The 27,799-nt window shown below is 44.9% G+C and overlaps 1 protein-coding gene across 1 annotated transcript in view; it reads right to left on the reverse strand.

Annotated features, from left to right (window-relative positions):
* Positions 1-829: 829 nt before the first annotated feature.
* The window catches only part of TTLL2 (tubulin tyrosine ligase like 2), a 37,467-nt gene continuing 10,497 nt past the window's right edge, over positions 830-27,799 (reverse strand). The window contains exons 2-4 of the mRNA XM_073629166.1: positions 21,944-22,043; positions 19,860-19,957; positions 830-2,709 (exon numbers count right to left, since the gene is read on the reverse strand). Coding sequence (XP_073485267.1) covers positions 968-2,677 — 1,710 coding nt within the window. The 5' untranslated portion in view covers positions 2,678-2,709; positions 19,860-19,957; positions 21,944-22,043 and the 3' untranslated portion in view covers positions 830-967. The remainder of the gene's footprint in view (positions 2,710-19,859; positions 19,958-21,943; positions 22,044-27,799) is intronic.

Consider the following 27,799-nt stretch of genomic DNA (forward strand, 5'->3'; position numbering starts at 1 on the left):
TAACGTAGTATAGCGAGGCCTTTGTGCATCTTCCTGAATGCCTAATAACGCTTACTACGGCAAGAGAGGGAGAGACAGCTGTATTCAAATGTTGATGAGGTCAAAAACATCTGTCCAGAACTGTGCCACCCCAGGGCCACTCCAGAACATGTGAAAGTATGTGCCAATATTTATCTGACATTGTGAACAATTAGGGGACCTCTGCGGGTAGATTCTGTGCATTCTCTAGGGAGTATAGTACACCCTATGTAGAAACTTAGTTTGAATTAGCTTATCCCTGGAGAAAATAACCAATGTGGAGCTTTCCTCAAAACAGCCCTCCCAGTCCTCTTTCTCTAATGCCGGAATGCCAGTCCTCCCATAGTTTCATTGTTACACTGAGCAGTGTCACATAGAGGGAAGAGAGGGGCTTGATCAGTGATTCCTGAGGGAGGAGGCATTCCATGGGATCCATCCCAAGGCTGGGAGGGCACGGAAATTGGGACCAAGTGGCAGTTGGAGGTTGCAGAACTACATCTATCCAGGCAAACCAAATTTAGAGGAGAGATCCCAAAAGGATAACAAGGCACCAGCAGACATAATGTCCCGGAGAGCCTTTATCCTGAACTGAGCCCAGACCTTTGGAGTGGCCCAGGAGGAGCAATTATCTCTTAGCTGTAACAACAGGGGTTATAGATTCAAATTATAAAAAACTTGCTGGATCCCATTTAATCTGGATACCCAAATATTTAACTCATTGACCCACTTCAAGGAAGTAGGGACCGCCGCTTCCCACGTCCGTGGATCAAGAGGGAAAAGAACAGAATTTGACCAGTTGATTTGGATGCCGAAAACCAATTGTTTTTAATGACACAAAACATGAGTAAATGTGCATGTATTACAGAAATGTACTAAATATGTATTTTTTGTTTTATTTCGCTTGGGCATTCACTTTAATTTTTCAGGGTGTAAAACAAAGTTAGGCCACTTATATCTCTGTTAAATTTCTCTGTGTCAGTTTGCTTATTTCCTGAATTATACTCTTGACATTGGTTCCAGTTTTTGAAGCAAGAAAAGAAGTTTTGTTAAAGGGAAAAATAAGAAGGAAACCACCAACATGGGAAGGAGGCATTTCATCTATTTCTGATATGTAGTATGAAGGAAATAGAGGATATTTCATAGATTTCCATTGTGCAGTCCTTGGTGTATGATTTGTTTCAGAGTTTGTTCTTAAAGCGATGAGCGCTGATGGGACTTTTGATGCTGCTTGTCTTGGAGAGATATTCATTCTTTCTCGTAACCTTGAGGTCAAGGTCTTTCGAGGACATATGATTGCTTTTCCACTTGTTACCATTTCCTTGTTTGGATCATCCTTAGGCTCTGTAGAAGACTTTTCCTCCGAGTTACAGTTGCAGCAATCCCCAAAGTTGTCCCTAGTTAGTGATTTTGTTTTTTCATTATTGTCTAATACAGATTTACAAGATGAAGAGCTGTTGGGCTGATCACAGTTTACTTTAAAGTGACTATTTCTCACTGGGTTGTACTTTTTACACTCTTTAGAACTGTGTAAGCTTGTATTACTTTTATGCAATGTTTGTAGTCTAGGAGAATGTAAAACTGGAGATGATATTTTGACCCTTTTGCTGTCGTATCTTTGTATGTCAGATGACTTGTAGTTGAGAAGATCAATAATGTCATTAATTAGTGTTTTCTTTACTTTTATATCATTAGGGCAATCTAAAGACAGTGCGGGACTGTAGTTTACTTCTAAAAGCCATGGCTTTAGAGTATCATCTATAAGGATATCAAATCCAAAAAGTTCAAAGCAGTTAGGGTATTGTGGCACAGATGGAGCAAACGCTAGAAGGGTCATTGTCACAATATTATGTATTCTTTGCCAAAGTAATACATCATCCACTTCAACACTATGAAGATATGACTTAAACTGACCAAGTGTCCATTTACAACCACTCCCTACCCTTTCCTTATCTGACAAGTATGAGGTGCTGTACTTATTAATGCTGGTGTTTGTTAGGTGGGCAAATATGTTATCAAGTGAACTGAGACTGAACTTTTCTGTTGCAAATCTGACCAAACCTTCCTGGTATACATATATGGTCAATGGAGAGAAACAGGTCACACAAACATAAATCCTTAGGTCAAATTTGTAGCCAGAGATTAGCAGGGGATTTGTGATATATTTCTGTACAATTACAGTACAGTCATATGTTAAGTCCTTGATGTCTTGAAAAACAAATATCCCTCTACCCCTAGACATATCAGTAGGTTTGCAGATCCAATAGCTTGCCTTTTTAGTATGCCTTTCTTTTGAATATTCAGCTAAGAACTTTGTGTAGTCATTGGGTAAAATAAAGACAATAGGGCTGAACTCATAATAGGAAGACCCATAGATTCCTTTCATGCGTTTTAAATGTCTTGCCAGACAATCTTTCTTTATCATTTGTGCTGTCCCTGGATGATGGTTAAGCCGTTGCCATGGTTTTATGTTATTATGATCAGAAGTACGGAATGCTGAAGTTCTCCAGTGTAAGTTCCACTCTGCTTCACCTTGGTGCTCTTCATCAAATTCATCCCAGCCACGTTCTAGCAACACTTCACGCACAACTTTGGGAGCACTCTCATGGAGACGAAATATCAGAGTTTCCGATATGTTGTTATCTTCATCTTCACTTGCCATAGTACAAAAGAAGCATACATAACCTTTGTTAACTGCAAAAGAACACAGATGTATTTTTAAATGATGTCATGTACTAAGTTAAAAAAAATTATCAACAATAAATAATAGGTATAAAAAATTGTCTTTGTGATGCTGTGAACAGTGAAATTGTAAGAATAATGAATAGTCATATCTGCTTTCCCTACCACTAAGCATCCTGGCAAAGTAAGAACACTGTATATATACAAGGTCTGTCTATTAAGGGTGTCTATTAAATAACCAGACCGTGATCCCACCTAGTAAACAAAGCAGTCAGAACCGGTTAAAACTGCATGCGTGGTGACCTTGAACATGTTTGAACCTGCATGACAAGCAGCAACACTCTATGAAGTTCAGTTGATTGTGAGTCGCCATTTAGTTTGTTTGTATTTTCTGTAGTGTGCCGAAAAAATACAAAGTTTAAAAGTTGAACAACTATTCAATTTGAAATTTTTAGTAAAATTGTACAAAACACCAACAGAATTTTTGTTTTCAAATGCTTACTACAGCTTATGGGAATGACGGCCTGTCTCATGCGTGCGTGTTTAAGTGGCACAAAAGATTCAGCGAGGGACATTAGAATGAATTCCCAAAAGTTAAATCAGTGCTTAAAGGGACATGTTTTGAGTCAGTTGATGCTGTAATTAAGAAAATGGCGGATGTGTTGAAACAGCTGACAGAAATTTATTTTCTCCAAGCCTTCAACTAGTGGAAAACAAGACTGCAGCAATGTATTAGTGCAAATGGGGACTATGTTAAAGGGGACAAGCATTAACTGCTTAAGGACCGCCCGCCGCAGTTGTACTGCGGCAGGTTGGCTCCCCTGCGGGAAACGCCATCATTGTACGTCGGCTCGTGCAGGCGCATGCTGCCCGTGGGTTGGACGGGTTCGATGTCTGCCGGTGACCTGCGATCGCCATTCTGCCTAGTGACATGACAGAGATCTACTGTTCCCAGTGATCAGGAACAGTGATCTCTGTCATGTCCCTGGCAGCCCATCCCCCCTACAGTTAGAACAAGCTGAGGGAACACACTTAACCCCTTGATCGCCCCCTAGTGGTAACCCCTTCCCTGCCATTGTCATTTTTACATTGATCAGTGCATTTTTATAGCACTGATCAATGTAATAATGTCATTGGTGCCCAAAAAGTGTCATTTGGGGGCAGATTTGTCCGCCGCAATGTTGCAGTCCCTCTAAAATTCACAGATCACCGCCATAACCAGTAGAAACAATAAAAGAAAAGTCCCTAAATCTATCCCGTAGTTTGTAGACATGATAACTTTTCCACAAACCAATCAATATACGCCTATTGCGATTTTTTTTACCAAAAATATGTAGAAGAATATATATTGGCCTAAACTGATGAATAAATTTGTTTCCTGATAGGCTCCATGGCAGCATACGTGTGGGTAGGCCCCGCCTCCATAACTACCCAATAGGACCCCTCTCCCATAAATCTTTGCTCTAGGCTGCTATCCATGTTCCTTTTTTGTCCTCCTCCGTAGGACCAGGTGTTGGTTCTCCTACCTGAAGATAATCCTCCCTACGATCGAATCAGCCGAGTGCCAATTTTATTTCTCCGATAGGCCCTGACTGTTAAGCAGGGTATGGAGTGTATAGTAGAGTAGCGCTGAAGATTGGATCGGTTCATCTATGTGCGCACGGTCTGTTTGCCTATTGTTTCAGGCAACCATTATCTGCTGCCAAGTCTGGTGTGTGTGTGTGTGTGTGGGCGGTTCCTCGACCCAGGTGATCGTAGGTGGAGGGGTACGTTTTCAGATTTATATACATACATGGCAGCAGTGTTTATGTGTTGTTTGTACCTTTCCTGTATGTTTCTCCCTCATCACTGGTGTCCTAGCTGGCGCAGACGCTTCCTGCGTTCCAGCAGCCGCTCTCTCGTTCATTTCCAGGTACCGGCATGCGCTCTGCGCATGCGCGGACCCGATATGAAGTCGAGGCTTGGTCTCGCGTCTAACGTCGTTGATGACATCACGGGCGCCACTTGTAAAAGCTGTGGTAAGCTTACAGAGCCCCAGGAATGATCGTGGGGGATACAGCGACTTCCCAGGGCAACTATCTTGACGATTCAAGTTAAGACAAGCTCTATTGTCTGGGTATGAGGTCTTTGTCAAGCCAGCTGATGTGTGAATCTGTCTCTGCAGTTTCCTATTGTGTTGACACTATGGACTCCTCACTGCCCCCTAGTGGCCAGCCCGCTTGTAGCAGGTATGTTTGCATTTATGCTTTTTTACCTGTGCAAGGATTGAGAGTAGGATTTTAGGACACTAGCTGATTTCTGTCTCTATCTTTTTTTTTTTCTGTGCTTTTTCCCTTTCAGTCCTTCTAGGTCTGATCCACACCGTAGTTCCCATAAAGGAAGTGGATCATCAAAATCACACCACCGGCAATCTTCCTCCAAGTCTAGTCATCATAGATCTCCTTCCAGATCTGAACAGCGCAGTAAAAATCCTTCTCACCCCCCTTCATCTCACTCTAGCAAGAGATCAAAAAAATCATGCTGGGGGTGCAGGATGCCTGTTCCAGTAGACAAATCTCCCTGTGATCACTGCTTCTCTAAAGCTGCAGATGAGGGGGATGGTGTAGACCAGCGTTTAGAATCTATGGTGAGACGGATTGTGAAGGAATCTCTACAGAAAAGAGAGGCTCAACAACCCCGTGATTCCCCATCAGACCCATTATGCCCTCCAGTGGGAGAAGGTTCAGTACATGAGACATGGGAGTCTTCCCAGCCAAGTCGCCATTCTGCTCCTGTTTCAGACAGCGAATCAGATCTGGAAGATCCTGGCGTGGGGTTTGAATATGCTTTAGTCCCTTCTTTGGTGAAAGCAGTGAGAGAGGCCCTGAAGTGGGAAGATCCGGTTACTTCCCCCCCAAAACAGAGGAAATTTTTCAAGCAGCTCAACAAGGAGCGACAATATTTTCCTTTTCTCTCTGAGCTGGGCGATATCATATCTGAGGAATGGAGCAAGATGGACAAAAAGAGTTCCATGTAATCAAAAGTCTTGAAACTATATCCTTTTAAGGAAGAGGAAGTAAAACACCTTGAGTCAGCTCTTTTAGTGGATGCAGCACTGATGAGACTAGCAAGATATGTAACTCTTCCCTTAGAGGATACTGTATCTTTTAAAGATCCTCCGGAAAGACGAATCGATTCAGATCTAAAAAGGATCTATCTGACATCAGGAATGGCATGTAAGCCAGTACTTGCAATAGCTGCAGTTTCCAAAGCTTTGGAATCTTGGTCTAATAATGCGGATGAGTTCTTAAGAGGTATCTCTATTGAAACAGCTAAAGATTCTCCTATCCAGGAGATCAGGCTGGCAACAGCCTTTCTTGGGGAGGCCTCTATTGATGTCATCCGCCTGATGTGCCGGGTTATGTTGGCGGCTGTTTCAGCACGTCGTGCTTTATGGCTCCGTCCGTGGTTGATGGATCCGGCTTCCAAGCAAGCTTGGTGCCGAATTCCTTTTGAAGGAACTTCATTGTTCGGCAACAAGCCCGACGTCTACAAAATCAGAAACGCAATTTTCCCAGAAGACAAAATTCTGATCGCGCTAGGGAAGCACGCAGCTATAGGCCTGGTCGGGAGTTTATAAGGTCCTGGAAATTCTGGCAGTCCCCTTTTAAGAAACCCACAAAAGGTGGTTCCTCTGGCAACCAGGACTCCACTAAGTCCTTTTGAGATTGGGCCCACTCAGGCATTCCAGGTGGGGGCCCGTCTTCGCCACTTCGGGCATGTCTGGGCGGCCTCAATCCGGGATTACTGGACCATCAAAACGGTCTCCTCCGGTCACAAGTGGGTCTTCAACAACACCCCAAGACTCAGATTTGTCCCTACAACTCTTCCAGGTTCAGAAAAAAAAAAAGCAGGTTCTGTTAACCTACGTGAACTGTTTATTGGTTCAAGGCGCAGCCATCTCTGTTCCAGAAGACGAAAGAGGCAAAGGCATGTATTCGCCTCTGTTCACGATACAGAAGAAAAACGGTACATGGAGGCCAGTAATAAACTTAACCCATCTCAATTCCTTTATTCTGAAGGAAAAGTTCAAAATGGAATCTTTACTTACGATTCAACAGTCAGTACATCTGGGAGATTGGATGATTTCAATCGATTTAAAAGATGCTTACTTTCACGTGCCAGTGGCAATGGATTTCCAACAATTCCTCCGCCTTGCGGTAGGCAATCAGCATCTGCAGTTCACATGTCTACCTTTCGGCCTAACAACGTCACTTCGGGTCTTCTCCAAGGTCCTATTATCTGTTGTAGCTCTACTTCGCATCAAGGGGGTTCGTCTCCACCACTATCTAGACGACCTACTTCTCCTAGCTCAAAACAAAGATCAACTTTTAGAGCACATGAACTTAGTCATTTCCACCCTGCAGGAATTTGGGTGGCTTCTGAATTTAGAGAAGAGCCATCTAGAGCCAACACAATCCCTTGTGTTTCTAGGAGCTCACTTCAACACAATGGAAGGCACCATCTCCCTTCCAGAAGAGAAGATTGGAGTGATTCGAGACAGAATACACGCAGCCCTTGCGTCATCTCATCTCTCCGCTCTCCAATGCCTGAAAGTAATTGGCACAATGACAGCCACCATTCCTATGGTGAAGTGGGCCCAATGGCATACTCGACCCTTCCAAAAAGGGTTCCTTCAGCAATGGGATTCTTCCAGCCAAGTTGAGCGCATATACCTTACTCCAACCATGAGAACGTCTCTCCTTTGGTGGTTTCAAGGGAAAAATCTGCGCAATCACCATTCAATCATTCCCATCTCATGGGTCACAATAACATCGGATGCCAGCAATCGGGGATGGGGCGCTCCCTGCCTTTCAGAAGTGGCTCAGGGTAGATGGATTTCCCCTGCTCAAGGGATTGTCTCCAACACTCTGGAGCTGAGGGCCGCCTTTCAGGCACTCCTGTCATTTCGCCATCTAATAAAGGATTCATCAGTAATGCTAAGGTGACCCTGGGAGTACTTCCAGAGGTCGATCTGTTTGCTTACCCATGCAATCACAAAATGCCCAGATATTATTCGAGGTTCAGAGACCCTCAGGCATATGGAATAGATGCTCTCTCAGATCAGTGGAGGTTTCAGAAGGCTTATGCCTTCCCTCCGGTACCGGTGATTCTTCAATTTCTCCGGAGGCTCAGAACAGAGAAGGTGGAGATTATTGCAGTGATTCCTTTCTGGCCCAACAGGCCGTGGTTCCCTCTGTTATCACTCCTCAGTTATCAAGACCCAGTTCCCCTACCTCTCAGGCCGGATCTACTGTCTCAAGGCACGACGTTACACCCATGCCCATCCTGCCTAAACCTCAGGCCTCTTTCACACTGGAGCGGTTTTCAGGCGGTATTGCGCTAAAAATACCGCCTGAAAACCGCCCCTAAACAGCCTCCGCTGTTTGTTCAGTGTGAAAGCCCGAGGGCTTTCACACTGAAGCGGTGCGCTCGCAGGACGGTATAAAAAGTCCTGCGAGCCGCTTCTTTGGAGCGGGGAAGGAGCGGTGTATTCACCGCTCCTAAACCGCTCCTGCCCATTGAAATCAACGGGACAGCGCGGCTATACCGCGGTAATACCGCGGCTATAGCCGCGCTGTACGAGTGGATTTAACCCTTTTTCGGCCGCCAGCGGGGGTTAAAACCGAACCGCTAGCGGCCGAATACCGCTACAAGAACGACGGTACAGCAGCGCTAAAAATAGCGCTGTTGTACCGCCGACGCCCCCATCGCCCCAGTGTGAAAGGGGCCTAAGGGTGTGGTTCTTGAGAGGGGAAGGCTTGAATCTCTAGGTTGTCCTGAAGAAGCTATTACAACTCTTCTCAGTGCCAGGAGGGGAAGTACTAATAGGGTATACGAGCGTATATGGTCTAGATTCACTGATCATATGTCTTCCAGGTCGAATCCTTGTAACTCTCCAGCAGGACACAGGACATACTGAGTTTTCTCCAATCAGGACTAGACCTATCCTTAGCAGTCAGCTCACTAAGAGTTCAAGTTTCAGACATCTCGGCCTTCACAGGAGTCTCTTGGGCAAATCATGCATTAGTTCGTCAATTCTTTAAAGGAGCTATCTGTCAGGTCTCCCACTTACCAGACCGGTGAGTCCGCTTGGGCAGAGGGTAGGCTCCCTTACGTATCCGACTCGGGACCCCTGATAGAGTAGACAGGGAGCCCACGAGTGCGGAGTGGTATGAGGGCCTGGTGTAAGGATCCGGATGCCAGAAGAGAGGTGGTCCTCCGAACAGCAGGTAGTATTCAGGAACACTGGAAACAGATGCTGAGCAGGAGCTGTTAGACTGGTCACACACAGGCAGAGGTCGGCAACGGGCTGGCAGAAGTACAAGAGGAGCAAGCAAAAGCGGGGTCAAACAAGCCGGGGTCAGGTTCAGGCAGCAGTCAGGGAGGTCCAATAGGTAAGCCGGGTCGTAACAGGATCAGAACTTCAGGAACACAGGAACACAGAGAGGGTAACGGAACTTGGCACAAGAGCTGTTGATCAGGCAGCACTGAACAGAGATTGCAGCAAACCTAAATAGGCTGATTGGCGCCAAACGCCGCGCACCAATACGCACAGACGCCCGCGCACCCGCACGCGCCGATCGTGCCCCCAGACAGCGGTACGCACACCAGCACCATCAGGCGTACACATCACAATGCCCAAAGGCGGACGCACGTGCGCCCGGGCACCACCGCGCACACCATGGCCAGCTGGATCAGACACACCAGTGCCCCCAGAAGCACGCGCCCCAGCACACACAGGAACGCGCGCACCAACGTGCTCCGGCGTGCACCGACGCCCAACCAGGTAACCTCTCTGACAGTGTCCCCTCCTCAAGGGCAGACTCCGGATGCCCAGTTGGGCCAACTTGGCATGTGAATCTTTGAATGCTTGCAAGAGCTCTCTGGCGTGCAAGTTGCTTTCTGGCTCCCATGAGTTGTCTTAAGGCCCATAACCCTTCCACTTTATGAGGTATTGGGTTTGGTTGCGCCTTCTTCTGCAATCTAAAATTGCTTCCACTTCAAACTCCTCCTCGCTGTTAATTAGGATAGGCTTGGGTGGACCGACACTACGGCCAACAAAAGAATTGGGAGTAACCGGTTTCAAAAGAGACACGTGGAAGACTGGGTGTACTTTCAGAGAGTTAGGCAGGTCAAGTTCGTAGGCCACTTTGTTAATTTTCCTCCTTACCAAGAAAGGACCCAAGACAGACAGGCCAATTTCAGGTTAGCGGTGGATAACCATACTGGGTTGCCAGGTTCCAAAACAAGCTCTCCACGCCTCTTCCTGTCGAACATACTCTTGTAGTATTCCTGAGCCTTGGCCATGGTATCCTGTAGTAGTTTATTGTTTGTTGAAAAGAAATTTAAGGTTTCGGATACTGCAGGAACGGAGCACTCGGGTATTGACCCAGGCAAAAAGGACGGATGGAAGCCATAGTTGGCATAGAATGGTGTCTAATTGGTAGCTGAATGCAAGGAGTTGTTGTATGAAAACTCTGCGATAGGGAGCAGGGAAGCCCAATTGTCCTGGGAGAATGCAGAAAAACAGCGGAGATATTGCTCCAGAGTCTGATTCGTCCTTTCAGTTTGCCCATTTGACTGGGTATGATAGAAAAAAATTTTATTTTTTTTTATTTATTTTTTTTTTATTTTTTTTATTTTTTTCATCCATTCACTTTTTTTATCTTTTCATCCATTCACAATTTTTTTTTTCACCTTTCCATTTATTCACTTTTGCTCCTAGCAACGGTTGGATAAAGGTGTCTTATCTATTCCTTCCTCACATGCTGCTGGTTGGTTGACTCTCCGGGACATTGGGAGGATCTAGCGATTAGGGCTTCCAGGAATTTTGAGAGGATGGGAGCATAGTGATATGTTTAAATATTATACATTATAATGATTTAGTCGCATCATTGTGATACCGAGTGCTCTTCACGTTCATGGATGGGCCTCCATTTATTACGGTGTGACTCTAATACATATATATATTTTTTTCATACATGTGTTTTTTGAATGTGGTTTTATTTACGGAGATGAACGTTGTTTCTTTTCCGTACATTTCCATATATATTTACAATTTTTTTCTACACTTTTATTATTATTAACCACCACATCGTGCCTCTTGGTGAGATTCAGTGATTTTCTCCTTTCTGCTCTGTCAGTTTTACGTTCCAAATTAGCATCTGTAAGACATATTAATTGTCTAGTAATACTGGGCTTCTTCCTCCAGATGGCGCGAGAGATTGGCTCTGCTGGGAGTGGCTGAAGTTTTGTTTAGTTTCAGTCCTATGTGTCACCTTGGCAACATCCATTCACTGAGGAGCACCAGGTAGAGGCTTGGGTTTTCCCTTCCCTGAGAGCGGAGGTGAAAACGAGGCTTGGTGTGCACTGTTATACTATATAGGGGATGGCTTAACACGTAGCCCGTGCCCCTTTGAAGACGTCTACTAATGACGAAACATGTAGGGCGTGGCTACGTTGTAAGCCGTCACGATTGCCCCATGTTATTACGATTCTTATATGCCGGCTTGTTTTTAATTGTATTTTTACCTCACGGAGCGTGCACTCTCCGTTGCGGTCTGTACTTTTATTGAATAAATTCCGAAACTTTTTAAACTATTGGAGCTCCGCTCTTTTGCTTTTTCCTTTGCCACACTGGGAGTAGAGGCTTGGGTTTTCCCTTCCCTGAGAGCGGAGGTGAAAACGAGGCTTGGTGTGCACTGTTATACTATATAGGGGATGGCTTAACACGTAGCCCGTGCCCCTTTGAAGACGTCTACTAATGACGAAACATGTAGGGCGTGGCTACGTTGTAAGCCGTCACGATTGCCCCATGTTATTACGATTCTTATATGCCGGCTTGTTTTTAATTGTATTTTTACCTCACGGAGCGTGCACTCTCCGTTGCGGTCTGTACTTTTATTGAATAAATTCCGAAACTTTTTAAACTATTGGAGCTCCGCTCTTTTGCTTTTTCCTTTGCCACACTGGGAGCAAGAGAGCTTTCCTTCCCCCCTCTCCAGGCGTTTCACTTGGACCAGCCCGGATCGGAGACAACGTTCCTGACAGCTGCTGGGGAGATCTTCTCATTACACGGTCCCTGCAGAGGGCAAAAATCTGCATGCCTGATAGACCCTGCCAAGGAGGGGGTCCAACACGGAGGGTAAGAGTCCACCTTTATCACTTTCTCACTTATTGGAGTCACCGTCAGTGGATTTGCACCATCCTGCACATCTCTCTCCTTTGTCAATCCACTCATAGGGGGATTAGTTGCTGCTGAGCTGTATAGTGGATGGAAGCTTTTTTTCACTGATGAACTTTTTATGTTTGAACCCATGGACTGAGTTTGTTTGATTTTCAGATTTTCGCGTTATTAATATCATTGTACTTCACATGTACACATTTTTTGTTTCTTCTTTTTATTTGAGTTTTTATGTTTTGCACTTATATATTTCTACCACTCATGGAGTCATTTACTTGCTCTCAGTAGATTGTGGTTTTTACTACCACCCACATGTATTCACATCTATGTGTGTATTTTCATATAATTAGCGCACTTTATTTATTTTTTATTTTTCATGGTATACACAGATATTGGTGTATTTTGTGTGCAGCTTTTACCTTTGACCTTTTTTGCTCTGCAGCGCAGTTTTTCTTTTTCTTTTTGACTGGGTATGATAGGCCGAGGAGAATGCTAATTCGATTTCCAAAGAGCCGCAGAGGGCTTTCCAGAATCTGGAGGTGAACTGGACACCTCGGTCAGAAACTATGTTCGTTGGCACTCCGTGTAATCTGATAATTTCTTTGATAAAGATACTAGCTGTTTCCATAGCCGAGGGGGTACCCTTTATGGGAAGGAAATGGGCCATCTTAGACAGCCTATCTACCACAGCAAAGATGGAGGAAAAACCTTCTGATGGGGGGAGTTCAACGATAAAGTCCATTGAAATTTATGCTCCACGGCCTCTCTGGGATCGGTAAAGGTTTTAATAGACCCTACGCCCTCGCCCGGCTGTTCTTGCTTTTGGCACAGGTATTACAAGAATCAACATACTGCTTACAATCCTTAATAAGGTGAGGTCACCAGAAGGTACGTTGTACTAAGTCGATTGTTTTTCGTGCGCCAAAGTGTCCGGCCAACTTATGGTCATGGCAAAGTTCTAACACCTGTATCTTTAGATCCTCAGGGACCACAATTTTGTTTTCGTGCCAAAACAGCCCGTCTTTGGCACAAGCTTCAGCAGGTGGTGTCATCCCCATAGAGGCCTGTCTAATTTGAGAGACAAGATCTTCTTGAAGAAGCAGGAAATTCCCAGAAGGGAGGATGGTGTCTGGAGGTAGGGCTTTTTCTGAGTCGTGGAACATGCGAGAGAGTGCTTCAGACTTGACATTCTTGGATCCGGGTCTGTAGGTGATGTGGAATTGGAATCGGGAAAAAAAAAGTGCCCATCTGGCCTGCCGAGGTTTTAGTCTCTTAGCCGTTCTCGGGTATTCTAAATTTGCTAAATTCTTATGGTCTGTGTAGACCAAAATGGGGTGAGCAGCACCCTCCAGAAGATAACGCCATTCTTCTAAAGCTGCTTTAATGGCCAGAAGTTCCCGATCTCCCACGTCATAATTCCTCTCTGAAGATTAGAGTTTACGTGAGAAAAACCCCACAGGGTACAGGAGGGCTTTGGCGCCATGTCTTTGCGAGAGCACAGCTCCTACCGCAATTTCGGATGCATCAACTTCTAATATGAATGGTAGGGCTGGATTGGGATGCTTAAGAATGGTGGCTGAGGTAAACAGAGCCTTGATTTCTTCGAAGGCCAGCTGCGCCTTAGGAGTCCAGCAAAACCGGGTTCCTTGTCTGATGAGCTCAGTGATGGGGGTAATTATCGAAGAAAATCCTTTGATAAACTTCCTATAGAAATTGGCGAAGCCAATAAAGCGCTGTACTCCTTTCTTATCTGCAGGTGCAGGCCAATCCAGGATAGCGGATACTTTTTGAAGGTCCATCTTGATACCCTCGGGAGAGATGACCAGGCCCAGAAACTGAATAGATTGGAGCTCAAACTCGCATTTTTCGAGTTTGGCATAGAGCCTACGTTGCCTGAGTCGGGTAAGTACATTTCGTACGTGCCTGCGGTGGTCGATCAGGGAAGCGGAGAAAACCAGAATATCGTCCAAATAGACTATGATATACAGGTCCAGAAAGTCATGGAAAACATCATTGATGAAGTGTTGGAAGGTGGCTGGCACGTTACACAGGCCAAAGGGCATGACGAGGTACTCGAAGTGCCCGAATCGAGTACGAAAAGCCGTCTTCCACTCATCCCCCTCTCTAATGCGAATCAAATTGTAAGCTCCGCGGAGATCCAACTTGGTGAAAACTGTAGCGGTCCCTAATCTTTGAAACAGTTCAGGTACCAAGGGTAGCGGATATCTGTTTTTGATGGTAATTTTATTCAACTCCCGGTAGTCGATACAGGGACATAGGGAGTGATCCTTCTTCTCAACAAAGAAGATGCCCGCACCTGCTGGAGATGTGGAGGGGTGAATGAATCCCTTCTTCAGGTTTTCATCAATATAGGCCTTCAAGGTGCCCAGCTCCTGCTCAGTTAATGAAAAATGAAGTTCCGAAGGGAACTTCAGTTCCGGGTAAGAGTTCTATTGGGCAGTCGTAAGGCCTGTGTACTGGGAGAGTCTCTGCCCCTTCTTGCTGAAAACATCCAGGAAGTCCCGGTAGGGCTCGGGAAGGGATTGACAAAGCTTGGTGTCAGAGTCCAAGCAAAAACACTGGGATGATATTATGGGTGTTCCATGTAGACAGTGCTGTTTGCAGTAATTGGAGAGAAATTGAATTTTTCCTGTGGACCAGTCAATGCTGGGATTGTGAGCCTGCAGCCAAGGCATTCCTAGGATGATTGGAAAGAGAGGAGAGGAGATAACATTCAAGCGTAAGAGTTCCTGGTGTTCCGGGCCTATGGTGGCCAGTAAAGGAACGGTCTCCTTGGTAACTGGACCGGAGCTGAGGGTGGAACCGTCTGCTAGGAATACTGCAAGTCCCTGGGCCTTGGGTTGGAGAGGAATACCATGGTTATTAACGAAGGTCCGGTCAATGAAGCCACTGCATGCTCCAGAATCAATAATGACCGGCACCGGGATGTTCCTTCCAGGAAGCTGTAACATAACAGAGAGTGTCAAATGATTACCAGATCTGGGTAAGACAGGTGCACATAAAGAAGAGGACGGCAGGCACTTACATTTCTTGTTGGGGAAAGCCCTCACAAAATGTCTTTGTTCTCCGCAGTACAGACATAAATTGTGGGTACGTCTGCGCGTCTTTTCTTCCGGGGTAAGGGATGGATGGAGCAGACCAAGCTGCATGGGTTCTGGAGCTTCTGTGGCCGAAGCAGAAGAGGCGGGAGGAAATTGATTTGGAGCACTGGGAACCCTGGGCAGCATCCAAGTGGGACGAGGGTGGTCAATGGACCTTTCTGAACGTCTCTCTCTCAGGCGGCAGTCAATCTGGATTGACAAGTTTATGAGCTCATCCAGAGTCTGGGGTATCCCAACACGTGCCAGTTCATCTCTGAGGGGGTCGGATAACCGCATCCGAAATTGGTGACGCAGGGCAGCGTCATTCCACTCTGTATCAGAGCTCCAACGTCTGAACTCTATGGCGTAGTCTTCGGCCGCTCTGAGACCTTGCTGCAGGGAATGCAAGGCGGTCTCAGCAGTGGCCGTTAGTTGGGGGTCCTCATATAGCTGAGACATCGCTAGGAATAAGTCATCCAGGGAATCCAGGGATCTGGATTTTTGCTCCAGTAGACGGTGAGCCCAAGTTTGAGGCTCGCCGGTCAATAGTGATATGACGAAATCCACTTTTGTGGCCTCCAGGGAAAACGTGCGGGGTTGTAAGGCAAAATAGAGCTCACACGCGTTGCGGAATGCCAGGTATTTGCAATGTTCATCAGAGAACTTTTCGGGTGTGGGTACCCTGGGCTCCGGAGGGAGCATTACTACAGAGGGTGCTGAGGAAGGTCCGGCAGACGCTGTTCCCTGAGGAGATGCTGAGAGAGCCTGGACCTGTCCCTCTAATCTGGTATAGCCTTCTTGTAGGCTTTTGACTGCCTGGGTGAGGCCCGCTAGGTGCCTACAGAGTTTATCCATGGGGGAGGCCCCCTGCCCGGACTCGGTCATGGCTGCCTGATACTGTCAGGTCTCCCATTTACCAGACCGGTGAGCCTGCTTGGGCAGAGGGTAGGCTCCCTTACGTATCCGACTCAGGACCCCTGATAGAGTAGACAGGGAGCCCACGAGTGCGGAGTGGTATGAGGGCCTGGTGTAAGGATCCGGATGCCGGAAGAGAGGTGGTCCTCCGAACGGCAGGTAGTATTCAGGAACACTGGAAACAGATGATGAGCAGGAGCTGTTAGACTGGTCACACACAGGCAGAGGTCGGCAACAGGCAGCAGAAGTACAAGAGGAGTAAGCAAAAGCATGGTCAAACAAGCCGGGGTCAGGTTCAGGCAGCAGTCAGGGAGGTCCAATAGGCAAGCCGGGTTGTAACAGGATCAGAACTTCAGGAACACAGGAACACAGTGAGGGTAACGGAACTTGGCACAAGAGCTGTTGATCAGGCAGCACTGAACAGAGATTGCAGCAAACCTAAATAGGCTGATTGGCGCCAAACGCCGCGCACGTGCGCACGCTGATAAGCACAGACGCCCGCGCACCTGCACGCGCCCGAGCGTGCCCCCGGACACCGGCGCGCACACCAGCACCACCAGGCACATGCATCCCAATGCTCATAGGCGGACGCGCGCTAACGCGTACGCGCACGTGCGCCCGGGCACCACCGTGCACACCATGGCCAGCTGGATCAGACACACCAGTGCCCCCAGAAGCACACGCCCCCCCACACACAGAGGAACGCGCGCACCAACGCGCCCCGGCACGCACCGACGCCCAACCAGGTAACCTCTCTGACACTATCAGGCTTAAATCTCAAAGAAGACCTAGGTTTCCCAAATGGGACCTCCCTTTTGTCTTGGATTTTCTCTCCAATCTCGGATCAGATCCTGACAAACCTCTTTCCATGAGAGACCTCACGCTCAAAACCACTTTCTTAGTAGCTGTGACTTCGGCTAAAAGAGTGTCGGAAATTAGAAATCTAGGTTCAGAAGAGTCTTTTCAGACCTTCTTTCCAGATAGGGTAGTGTTGATTCCCATGTTAGGGTCAAACCCTAAAGTGACCTCAGTCTTTCATGAAAACCAAGAGATTGTACTTCCTACTTTCAGAACAATGGATAATCAGGATGTTCATCCACTTGATGTAGGCCACACTCTAAAACAGTACCTGGAGGTCACGGCTCCATTCAGACAAACAGAATTTCTTTTCGTTCTTCTCCATGGTAAAAACAAGGGAATGCGAGCTTCGGTCAGATCAATTTCTTCTTGGATTGTGCAGACCATTCAGAGGGCATACAAGGCAAAGGGCTTGGCTCCTCCAGAGGCAGTGACGGCTCATTCGACCCGGAGTATCTTGACTTCTTGGGCAGCTTCTCTGCATGTCGCGCCTGAAATCATTTGTAGAGCGGCTTCTTGGTCTTCTATTAACACATTTGTCTCTCACTTCACTACTGTGTTGAGCCTGCTGCTTTGTCATCCATTAATTTTGGTTTACAAGTATTGTCGGTTGACAATGTTAAATAAAATTTGGTTTCTTTGCTCAAACATTTTTGCCCACCTGGGTGTGTTTGACGAGTTATTTCCCACACGTATGCTGCCATGGAGCCTGTCAGGAAAACGGAAAATTTATATCAAATACTTACCGTAATTTTCCTTTCCTGATAGGCTCCATGGCAGCAGGAGTCCCTCCCAAATGTCTGGAGTAAGCTAGTTACGGAACATGGATAGCAGCCTAGAGCAAAGATTTATGGGAGAGGGGTCCTATTGGGTAGTTATGGAGGTGGGGCCTACCCACACGTATGCTGCCATGGAGCCTATCAGGAAAGGAAAATTACGGTAAGTACTTGATATAAATTTTCCGTTTTTTTATCATTTTTTTTGTATATGTAGTATAGCAAAAAAAAAAAAACAGCGCTTTGCCGGCGGTATAGCCGTGCTGACCATTGATTTTCAGTACACACACCGCTCCTTCACCGCTCCAAAGATGCTGCTAGCCCGTCCCTCTGGCTTTCACACTGAAGAGACAGGAGTGGCTCTTTCAGGGCCCTTTGCAGGAGCTATTTTTAGCGCTTTAGCGCCTGCAAAGCACCCCAGGGTGAAAGGGATCTTACTCTTTTTCACGCCTTTCTTCATCTCCTCCTTTATTCTCTAGCGCTTACTCTTTTTGCCTTTTTGGTTTTTATTATACGTTCATGTTTTCCTATGTCTGATTTATCTGCCCTTAAAGAAGAACTATAGGCAAAACTTTTTTTTTTCACTTGGATAGAGTAAGGCAAGTTTATAACCCCTGTCAGATTTTTTTTCACCATTTGTGCCCCATTGGGGAGATTTCCATTCACTTCCTGTCTCATAGCCAAACAGAAACTGCAAGGAAACCCCTGTAAATCAAGGGAATTCCTTGGGGACCCCAGGCCACCAGAACTAAGTACCCATTGGAAGATTTCCCCTCTATGACTTTTCTGGGAACAACCCAAAATTTGGGTAATTTCTTTTACTTTCACTTTCAATGATAATGGTAAACAGGACAAATAGAGAGGATGAATCTCCTTAACGGGGGCACAAACAGCAATAAAATCTGACAGGGGTTCTAATCCCTCTACAAAAAAAAAAACAAGTTTTGCCTTTGGTTATGCTTTAAGGATATGGTACAAACTATGCTGTTACATTTGTCATCAATATTCAGCTTGTATTGTTGGCTAAGAGGGTATCCCTCTGCTGTTATTTCATTGACATGTACAATAAAAATATATTTGTCTCCAAAAGGTTTTCGTTTTTTTTTTCTTTTTTGCTGTAATGCATTCCGGTGCTTTTTGATGTTTTTAGATGTGTTCCAGTGCGTTTTTGATGCACTTTGCTGCATTCCAGTATAGTTCAGTGCAGAAAAATGCAGCAAGTTTAAATTTTTTTGACTGCACTGGAACACACTGCACTAGTGTGAACTATGCCATTGTACCCCAGATAACCTCTTGTCCATGCATTTTTGATGCAGAAAAAAAGCACTGGACTGTATATGGTGTGAACCCGCCCTTAGCCCTGGTTCTCACCAGTGTGGCTTTGAAATTGCGCTTTTTCAGGGCAATTTCAAAGCCGCAGATCAGTTCAATTTGCACCTCAGATTTCATTTTGGCAAGTCTATGCAAGTCGCAATGAAATCGAAAAAAAGTAGTGCAGGAACCTTTTTCAAAGTCGCTGCGACACGAGTCACGTTGATCTAAATCGTTCCATTGCCGGCAATGGGGTGCGACTTGTCATGCAATTTGGATCTGTCAAAACGCATGACAAATCGCACCGGTGTGAACGAGGGCTTACTGTGTCTGAAGATCATAGACTTAGCAGGCTGCCAGCCCTCTAATGTTAAAAAAAAATACCAGCTGCTTCTAAACAGTTAACTGATTGAGACCCAAAGTCACCCTCTTTTGTGATGTTTGATGATGAATTACTCCACAGTACATCCAGCTAAATAGATCAGTGATGGCTTCCTTTGTATTTTTGTATTTTGTTAAAAATATGTAAAATATTTAAAGTCCATAGGCTGGGCACAAGTGCACTTTACTAATATGTAGACGTGTCCATAAAGATATCCAGAGAGAGTCAGATTGTGAGGGCATAAACTAATTTAATATTGGATGTCTAGATCTAGAAAACAAATACGGTAATTACACAGATTTATTTAGTAAATAGGTTACATGCTTACACCAAGTTCTGTCCTTTGTTCCATTTAACTTTGTGCTTTCTATTGTTGTTGCGCTTCCATAAGCAAATAATATACTCCTAGCGATGAATAAGTGCTGTATGTTTACATTCCAGTATTAATTATGCTGTGTAAATACTGGTAGTTAGCGCAAATAGTAAGAATAATTATAAATGTTGGTAAGAAACTTCCTTTGCTACATACTAGTACCATGACAGCTGCTTTAGAAAATAAACATATCACTGTAATTTAAAAAGCAGCATCTTACCTAGTCATGGTAAACTACGTCAGAGTACAGTGATCTTCATTGTTTCCTAAACAGGAAAGTTGAGTGCATTCCTGAAAACCCAGGTTATCAAGGTGAAGCTGCAAACAGAGAAAGCAAACAGCATCAGACAATCAGACATAATGACTCAACGAAATAAAATTAAAGTAGATAGCTTTTTTACCTACTTGACCTCCTGAAGATTTACCCCTTCGTCATGACCAGGCCATTCTTTGAGATACGGCACTACGTTAGTTTAACTGACAATTGCGTGGTCATGCAACTTGGTACCCAAAAAATTATATATATATCTATATATATATAAAATTTTGTTTTCCCACAAACTGAGCTTTCTTTTGGTGGTATTTGATCTCCTCTGTTTTTTATTTTTTGCAATATAAAAAACAAAAACCTGACAACTTTCTGCTATAAAACATATCCAATAAAAAAATTGTGAAAAAATCGAAATTTCCTAATAAATTTAGGTCAATATGTATTCTGCTACATATAGGACATTTTTATTAATTTTATTTTTATATTTTTTTACTAGTAATGGCAGGAATCAGCGACTTACAGCTGGATTCCGATATTTCAGCAGACATTCTGACACTGACACCTTTGATACTTTTTGGGAATCAGTTACACTAATACCGTGATCAGTGCTAAAAATATGCACTGTCACTGTACTAATGACACTGGCTGGGAAGGGGTTAACATGAGGGGCGATCAAAGGGATAACTGTGTGCCTAACCAGTGTTTATGTGAACTGTGGGAGGTGCTTTTACTAGGGGAATAGATGGAATTTAGACCCCTTTCACGTTGAAGGCAGTTTTCTGTATACAGCGCTCCTAAACCACCCCTGCACGTTGGAATGCATGGAAAGCGCTTCAGAAGTGCCGCAACATGGGTGCTTTCAACCCTTTCCTCCGCCGCTAGCGGAGGGTTAAAAGCGTCCTGCTAGCGGCCGAAAAGCACCGCTAAAACAACGGTAAAGTGCCGCAGAAGCGGTGTGAAAGTAGCCTTATTCCCTACTTTGCAGGGACACAATCTCCATCCTTTCCCTCCCGTCAGAACTGAGATCTGCCTTGTTTACATAGGCAGATCTCAGTTGTGTATCTCTGCCGGACGATCGGCAGTGCACCCTACCTGAAAGTGCCGGATCACGTGTATATACATGATCAGGCACGCAATTGCCGCACTGTAGCAGTAAAACTGCTGTAGGGCGGACGGCAAATGGTTAAAGAAAATATACATCATAATACAAAGTTATATCAAGTTTTAGAAACGCAGTTTGGATGCGTTCCAGATGCTTTTCTACATGCACGTGTTTGATGCGTTTTTGATGTAGTCCAGTGCATTTCCCCCCTCTTCTTTCTTAAACTTAAATAAGGACATGTGTGTTTCAGTGCGTTTAAGTGCATTCCAGCGCATTCCATTGTGTTTTTGATGCGTTTTACAGCGTTCCAGTGCAGGAAAAATGTTCTACTTTTTTTAATGGAACTAAAACGCAATAGAACTGCAAGCACAGGTGTGAACTATGCCATTGAAAACCATATAACCTACTTCCATGCATTTTTGATGCAGAAAAAAAACGCACTGGACTGCATGTGGTGTGAGCTGGCCCTTATTTTTATTAAGAATTCTTAAAAGAAGGGTACAACATACAATAACATAGAGAGTTTAATCGTGTACATAGTGAAGGTATGTACGGATACCAACCTTCCCGCAGGAGGCATAAACATGCTAAGAAAAGTAAAACAAATCTGAGCAATTTCTAAATAGGGAGGTAATAACATGGAAGAATCAACAAAGACCTAAAAGGTAAATTGTGCTCACCTATCTACAGAGAGGAAAAGGAGGGGATAAGAGAAAAGGATGATGGATACATCAAGTTTTAAAAGGGAAGTGTTGTGTATTTTAACTGAGCATATATCTTTAGTTAAAATTGCAGGTAAAATCACAGTGTTTACCTTACAGCGGAACACTGGGTAGTGCTGAAATTTTTTTTTATTTGCCCCCAACCCAGCTAATTAATAATTTAATACCAGTTTTTTCTAGGGGATGAGACATGGCAAAGTATTACTTACCTAATTACATGGAGTCACGCAGCAGCCAACCATTTTCTGTCCAGCGCACTAATGTGGGAGGGCACTCCTACATCATCACGTACATCGTAGCATGCTGGTCCTGCATTTGTAAATGGAAATGTCAGCAAGAGGAGTGGTCCAAGAAATTAGCAAGAAGAGTGACTTCAAAGAACCAGTCATCATATGGAGGAAGCCTGTGGCACACTGAATTAAAGGGTAACTCCACTTTTGTGAAAAAAAAATAATAAATTATAGCAAATAAAAAAAATATATAGCATATACAATTGCGTCACAAGTTATATAGTTATTGAACGTTATTAAAAAATTCCTTTCCTTTTAAATCTGCAGCTCTGTAATTTTCTGTAAAATGCAATACAATATGGCAACCTGGAGGTGTTCTGTACACAGAATGTGTACAGAATGCCACCCAGATATGTAATGTCCTGCTTGTGTGATTGGCTCACCAATTTTCCCAGAAGTCTGCACTAAGATACAAGTCAGATTTCAGGTATCCCCTGCAACAAAAGTGTAATTTTTGGTGAGATACTACCAATAGGAAATCACATCTAAGGCCCCTTTCACACTTGTACAACTTGTCCTACTACAAGGGACTGCAAAGTCGCATGACAAGTTGTTTCCCGTGATTTCCAATACCAAGCATTCATATTAGTACAACTTCAAGTTGTGCCGACTTCAAAGTAGCCCCTACACTACTTTGGTCCGACTTTGATCCGACTTTGATCCTACTTCAGCCCATTAAATATCACGGAAGTCGGATCAAAGTCGGATCGCAGTCTTAACTAATACGACTTTGGCATGCTCTGATGATCTTGTAGGGGAACTCCACACCAAATAAAAAAAAAAAGGGGTCATGGGTTCCCCCTCCATGAGCATACCAAGCCCTTCGGTCTGGTATGGATTTTAGGGGGAACCCCCGCGCCGAAAAAACTGCGTGGGGGTCCCCCCAAAATCCATACCAGACCCTTATCCGAGCACACAGCCCGGCAGCTCAGGAAAGGGGTTGGGGACGAGCGAGCAGGGCATGATGGGCGGTGATGTCATAAGGGGCGGGGCCTCCATATGATGTCACCCGGTGACCCCGCCCCATGCCAATATAAGTAGTGGCACCTGCAACAAAGTTTGTCAAAATCCTTGTAATGTACATAGTTACTCTTTAAGGTCAGTAATGTTCCAAATAAATAAAAAGTGGAAGCTTCGAAATAGCCTAATTTATTTCCACAGGTACCATCCATTTAATATATCATATATAATACCTACCACAAAAAAAGTGTTAAATGTCCTGGGGGACACACAGGTCCCAGAAGACAGCGGGACCATTCAGAAAGCGCAGCGCGACTCGTGCATGTGCAGTGGGAAACAGGCTTCACTTCCTGTTATCCTTAGTAAGGATGCACCGATGGACAAAGCCGGTGGATGAATCGGCTAGGGGTGCCGACATTGCGCGATACCTGGACAGGTAAGTGTCCTTATATTAAAAGTCAGCAGCTACAGTATTTAATTTTTTTTTTAAATACAGGCTGGAACTCCTCTTTTAGCCTGGGTTCACACATGTGCGGTGCAAATTGAAGCTCTGGTTTCGATGGGAAGATAAAAATCTGCTGTTCAAAGGTTCATCTGCGTTTTAGCTGCGGATCAGTGAGCAGGGAGAGGGGGGAGAGGGGGAGGTGTAGTGAGGAGAAGGAGAAAATCCATGTTCAGAACGCAATGCATCTGCGAAGCAGATGCGTTCCCATAGAAGATAAGGGGCTCGTAATTCGCACCGCTATGCCCAGAAAATGCACACTTTTTTGTGCAATGCACAGTGCGAATGCAACGCACATATGTGAACCAGATGCATTCATATGAATGTATTTTAAAATGTCCTGCAAATTAGATGCAGTGTAAGCCGCATCTAATTCGCATAGGTGTGAACGGGGGCTAATAGTTTATTTTTATCAAATAAAAAGAATGGAAAGTAAATGAACAGAAGAGAAATCCAAATCAAATCAATTTTTGATGTGACCACCATTTGCCTTCAAAACAGCATCAATTCTTCTAGATACACTTGCACACAGTTTTTGAAGGAACTGCGCAGGTAGGTTGTTCCAAACATCTCGGAGAAGTAACCACAGGTCTTCTGTGGATGTGGGCTGCCTCAGATCCTTCTGTCTCTTCATGTAGTCCCAGACAGATTCAATGATGTTGAGATCAGGGCTCTGTACAAAGTGTGCAAGGATAAAAGTTGATCCTGGTTGAAAGCTAAAAAGTAGTCACGTCAAATATTGATTCGATTTAGATTCTGTTCACTCACTTTGCATTTTGTACATTTACAAAAATAAACAATTATATTATATTTTTGAAAGCATTTTTACTTTACAGCATTTCATCATACCTGCCTACAATTTTTTACACAGTACTGTATTTCATCTGTGTATAAGATTTTTACTTTGCTTTTAATGTTAAATTGTCTGGAGTGTGCTCTAGAGCGCAGGCATTCAAATCTGTAAATTCAACTGCACGGCACTGTGTCACTAACAGCTCAGTACAGTCAAAGAGAAAGCGATCTAATATGTTAACAGCTTGCAAGTATGTGTTATTTAAAAGTGATCGCTTGAAGAGCAGTATTGTAGTAAAATAGTGCCCAAACACTTTTCATTTAACTTTTACCTGGTATGGAAGGTGTTAAGCTAGAATGGATAATTTAAGCTGTCTGCTTGTCAAGAACCTTTGCCAAGACTGTGAGAAATGCTGAAAGTGTTCTTCCAGGGCCATTTAGGATAAAGATTTGCAAACGATGAATTAAAGGATCAGTCTACTCAAAAGTAATATCATAGCTACAAGTATAGCCTGGTGGGCTGTGCCAAACTTTGGGTTCTTATATGTCCAGTATACTCTAACAGTAAACTACTGTACACTATTATTGATGAAATACCAGGAAGAAAGGAAACTCCTCGTAATGACCACCGACCCAGGAATACAATCAGATACAGTATCTCACAAAAGTGAGTACACCTCCTTACATTTTTGTAAATACTTTATTATATCTTTTAATGCAGTGGTTCTCAACTCCTGTCCTCAGGACCCACTAACAGGCCAGGTTTGCAAGACAACTGAAATACATCACAGGTGATATCATTTGCTGCTCAGTGATTGCAGTATTCTAGTCTGCATCTCCCCAAGGTAATACTTAAATTCTGGCCTGTTAGTGGGTCCTGAAGACTGGAGTTGAGAACCACTGTTTTAATGTGACAACACTGAAGAAATTACACTTTGCTACAATGTAAAGTAGTGAGTGTACAGCTTGTATAACAGTGTAAATTATCTGTCCTCTCAAAATAACTCAGCCATTAATGTCTAAACCGCTCGCAACAAAAATGAGTACACCCCTAAGTGAAAATGTCCAAATTGGGGCCAAAGTGTCAATATTTTGTGTGGCCACGATTATTTTCCAGCACTGCCTTAACCCTCTTGGGCATGGAGTTCACCAGAGCTTCACAGGTTGCAACTGGAGTCCTCTTCCACTCCTCCATGACGACATCACAGAGCTGATGGATATTAGAGACCTTGCGTTCATCCACCTTCCGTTTGAGGATGCCCCACAGATGCTCAATAGGGTTTAGGTCTGGAGACATGCTTGGCCTGTTCATCACCTTTACCCTCAGCTTCTTTAGTAAGGCAGTGGTTTCTTGGAGGTGTGTTTGAGGTCATTATCATGTTGGAATACTGCCCTGCGGCCCAGTCTCCAAAGGGAGGGGATCGTGCTCTGCTTCAGTATGTCACAGTACACGTTGGCATTCATGGTTCCTTCAATTAACTGTAGCTCCTTAGTGTTGGCAGCACCCATGCAGCCCCAGGCCATGACACTCCCACCACCATGCTTGACTGTAGGCAAGACACACTTGTCTTTGTACTCCTCACCTGGTTGCCGCCATACACGCTTGACAATATCTGAACCAAATAAGTTTATCTTGGTCTCAGCAGACCACAGGACATTGTTCCAGTAATCCATGTCCTTAGTCTGCTTGTCTTCAGAAAACAGTTTGCGGGCTTTCTTGTGCATTGTCCTTATAAGAGGCTTTCTTCTGGGACGACAGCCATGCAGACCAATTTGATACAGTGTGCTGCGTATGGTTTAAACACTGACAGGCTGACCCCCCACCCCTTCAACCTCCACAGCAATGCTGGCAGCACTCATACATCTATTTCCCAAAGACAACCTCTGGATATAACACTGAGCACGCACACTCAGCTTCTTTGGTTGACTATGGCAAGGCCTGTTCTGAGTGGAACCTGTCCTTTTAAACCACTGTATGGACTTGGCCACCATGCTTCAGCTCAGTTTCAGGGTCTTGGCAATCTTCTTATAGCCTAGGCCATCTTTATGTAGAGCAACAATTCTTTTTTTCAGATCCTCAGAGAGTTCTTTGCCATGAGGTGCCAGGTTGAACTACCAGTATGAGAGAGTAAGAGATAAAACACCAAATGTAACACACCTGCTCCCCATTCACACCTGAGACCTTGTAACACTATCGAGTTTTTACACCCGGGTAGGCAACCCCTGGGACTGGTGCTGCAAGCGGCACACAAAGCCTCTTTAGCCGGCACTCGGCTCCCTCCCCATCAGTAGAGCAGTGCAGGGAAGTGTCAATGAGACAATAATGCATTCCAATTTCTGAATTCCCCACGCCGCACCTGCACTGAGGGGGAGGCACTGTGCCCCCACACATTATAAAAGATGGGAAACATTGTTTGGTTCTTTAACTTTGCTATAGCTGCGATCGTCAGCTTTTGTGATGGGGAAGAGATTGGCTGCAGTTCTGCTAGGGGGGGCGGTCCCTGTTTCCAGGAGGAGGAGGACTGTCATTGGCCACTGCTAAAGTCAATCACAGTTCTGCTATCCCCGCCCACCAGCTTGAGGAAGATGACTCGCTTGGTTGCCACTATCAGAAAGAAGGAATTTCAATGTGATTGAGAAAACCACAATCAGGTGACAGTTTGTGGAATTACTGTTGAGCTTCTGGGAACTTTGTTGAAATTATTCCTGAACTTTTGCATCACTCTGTGTCCCTTTAAGACACAGCCAGTATTCAGCACAATGAAAATCACACCAAACTTTTGCTGTGATGCAGAGAGCTGCTGTCATGGTTATGCAATAGAGTTTTGTCTGTCAGCTTACCTGTCTCCATGTGTTCATCTCTAGAGACCAGCTCACTCTCACTTGACTGCCTTTATAATCTCTCCTCTAGCATGGCTCCACCCCAGCTCCTATCAGAGAACTCTATATTAACCTCTGCACTGCAGGCCAGCCCTGCTGATCAACCTTTGTGTGTTTGGCTTTCTGTTTCCTGCCTGCCGTGTGCTCTACGTTTGTTTCTGTTACCGACCTTGGCATGTTCTCAACTATTCCTGTCTGCTCGTGACCCTGACCTTTGGCGTGTCCCCGACTATCCCAGTTTGCCTGTGACCCTGAACCCTTGGCGTGAACTCTGTTGTTCTTGTCTGCTTGTGGCCCTGACCTTAGCTTATTCCCTTACTATCCCTATCCTTCTGTTGCCTACTGTGGGTGTGAGCTGGGGGACCCTGGGGGTCGCGACCTGGAGCCAGTTGCAGCCCAGCCCATCCTCACCACTAGAGGCTCTGATGAACACCTGCTGGTTCTTAGACTCCGCGCCCTAGGGAATCTTACGCTCTAACCCCGGGGGGATCCGTGTTGGTGTGCACTGCAATATATTGAAGTGTGTTAGTGGACTTTTACTGCAGTATATTGAAGTGCGTTGGTGCACTTTTACTGCAGTATATTGAAGTGCGTTGGTGCACTTTTACTGCAGTATATTGAAGTGCGTTAGTGCACTTTTA

Source organism: Aquarana catesbeiana, linkage group LG04, assembly GCF_042186555.1.
Source record: "Aquarana catesbeiana isolate 2022-GZ linkage group LG04, ASM4218655v1, whole genome shotgun sequence".
Lineage (NCBI taxonomy): Eukaryota > Metazoa > Chordata > Amphibia > Anura > Ranidae > Aquarana > Aquarana catesbeiana.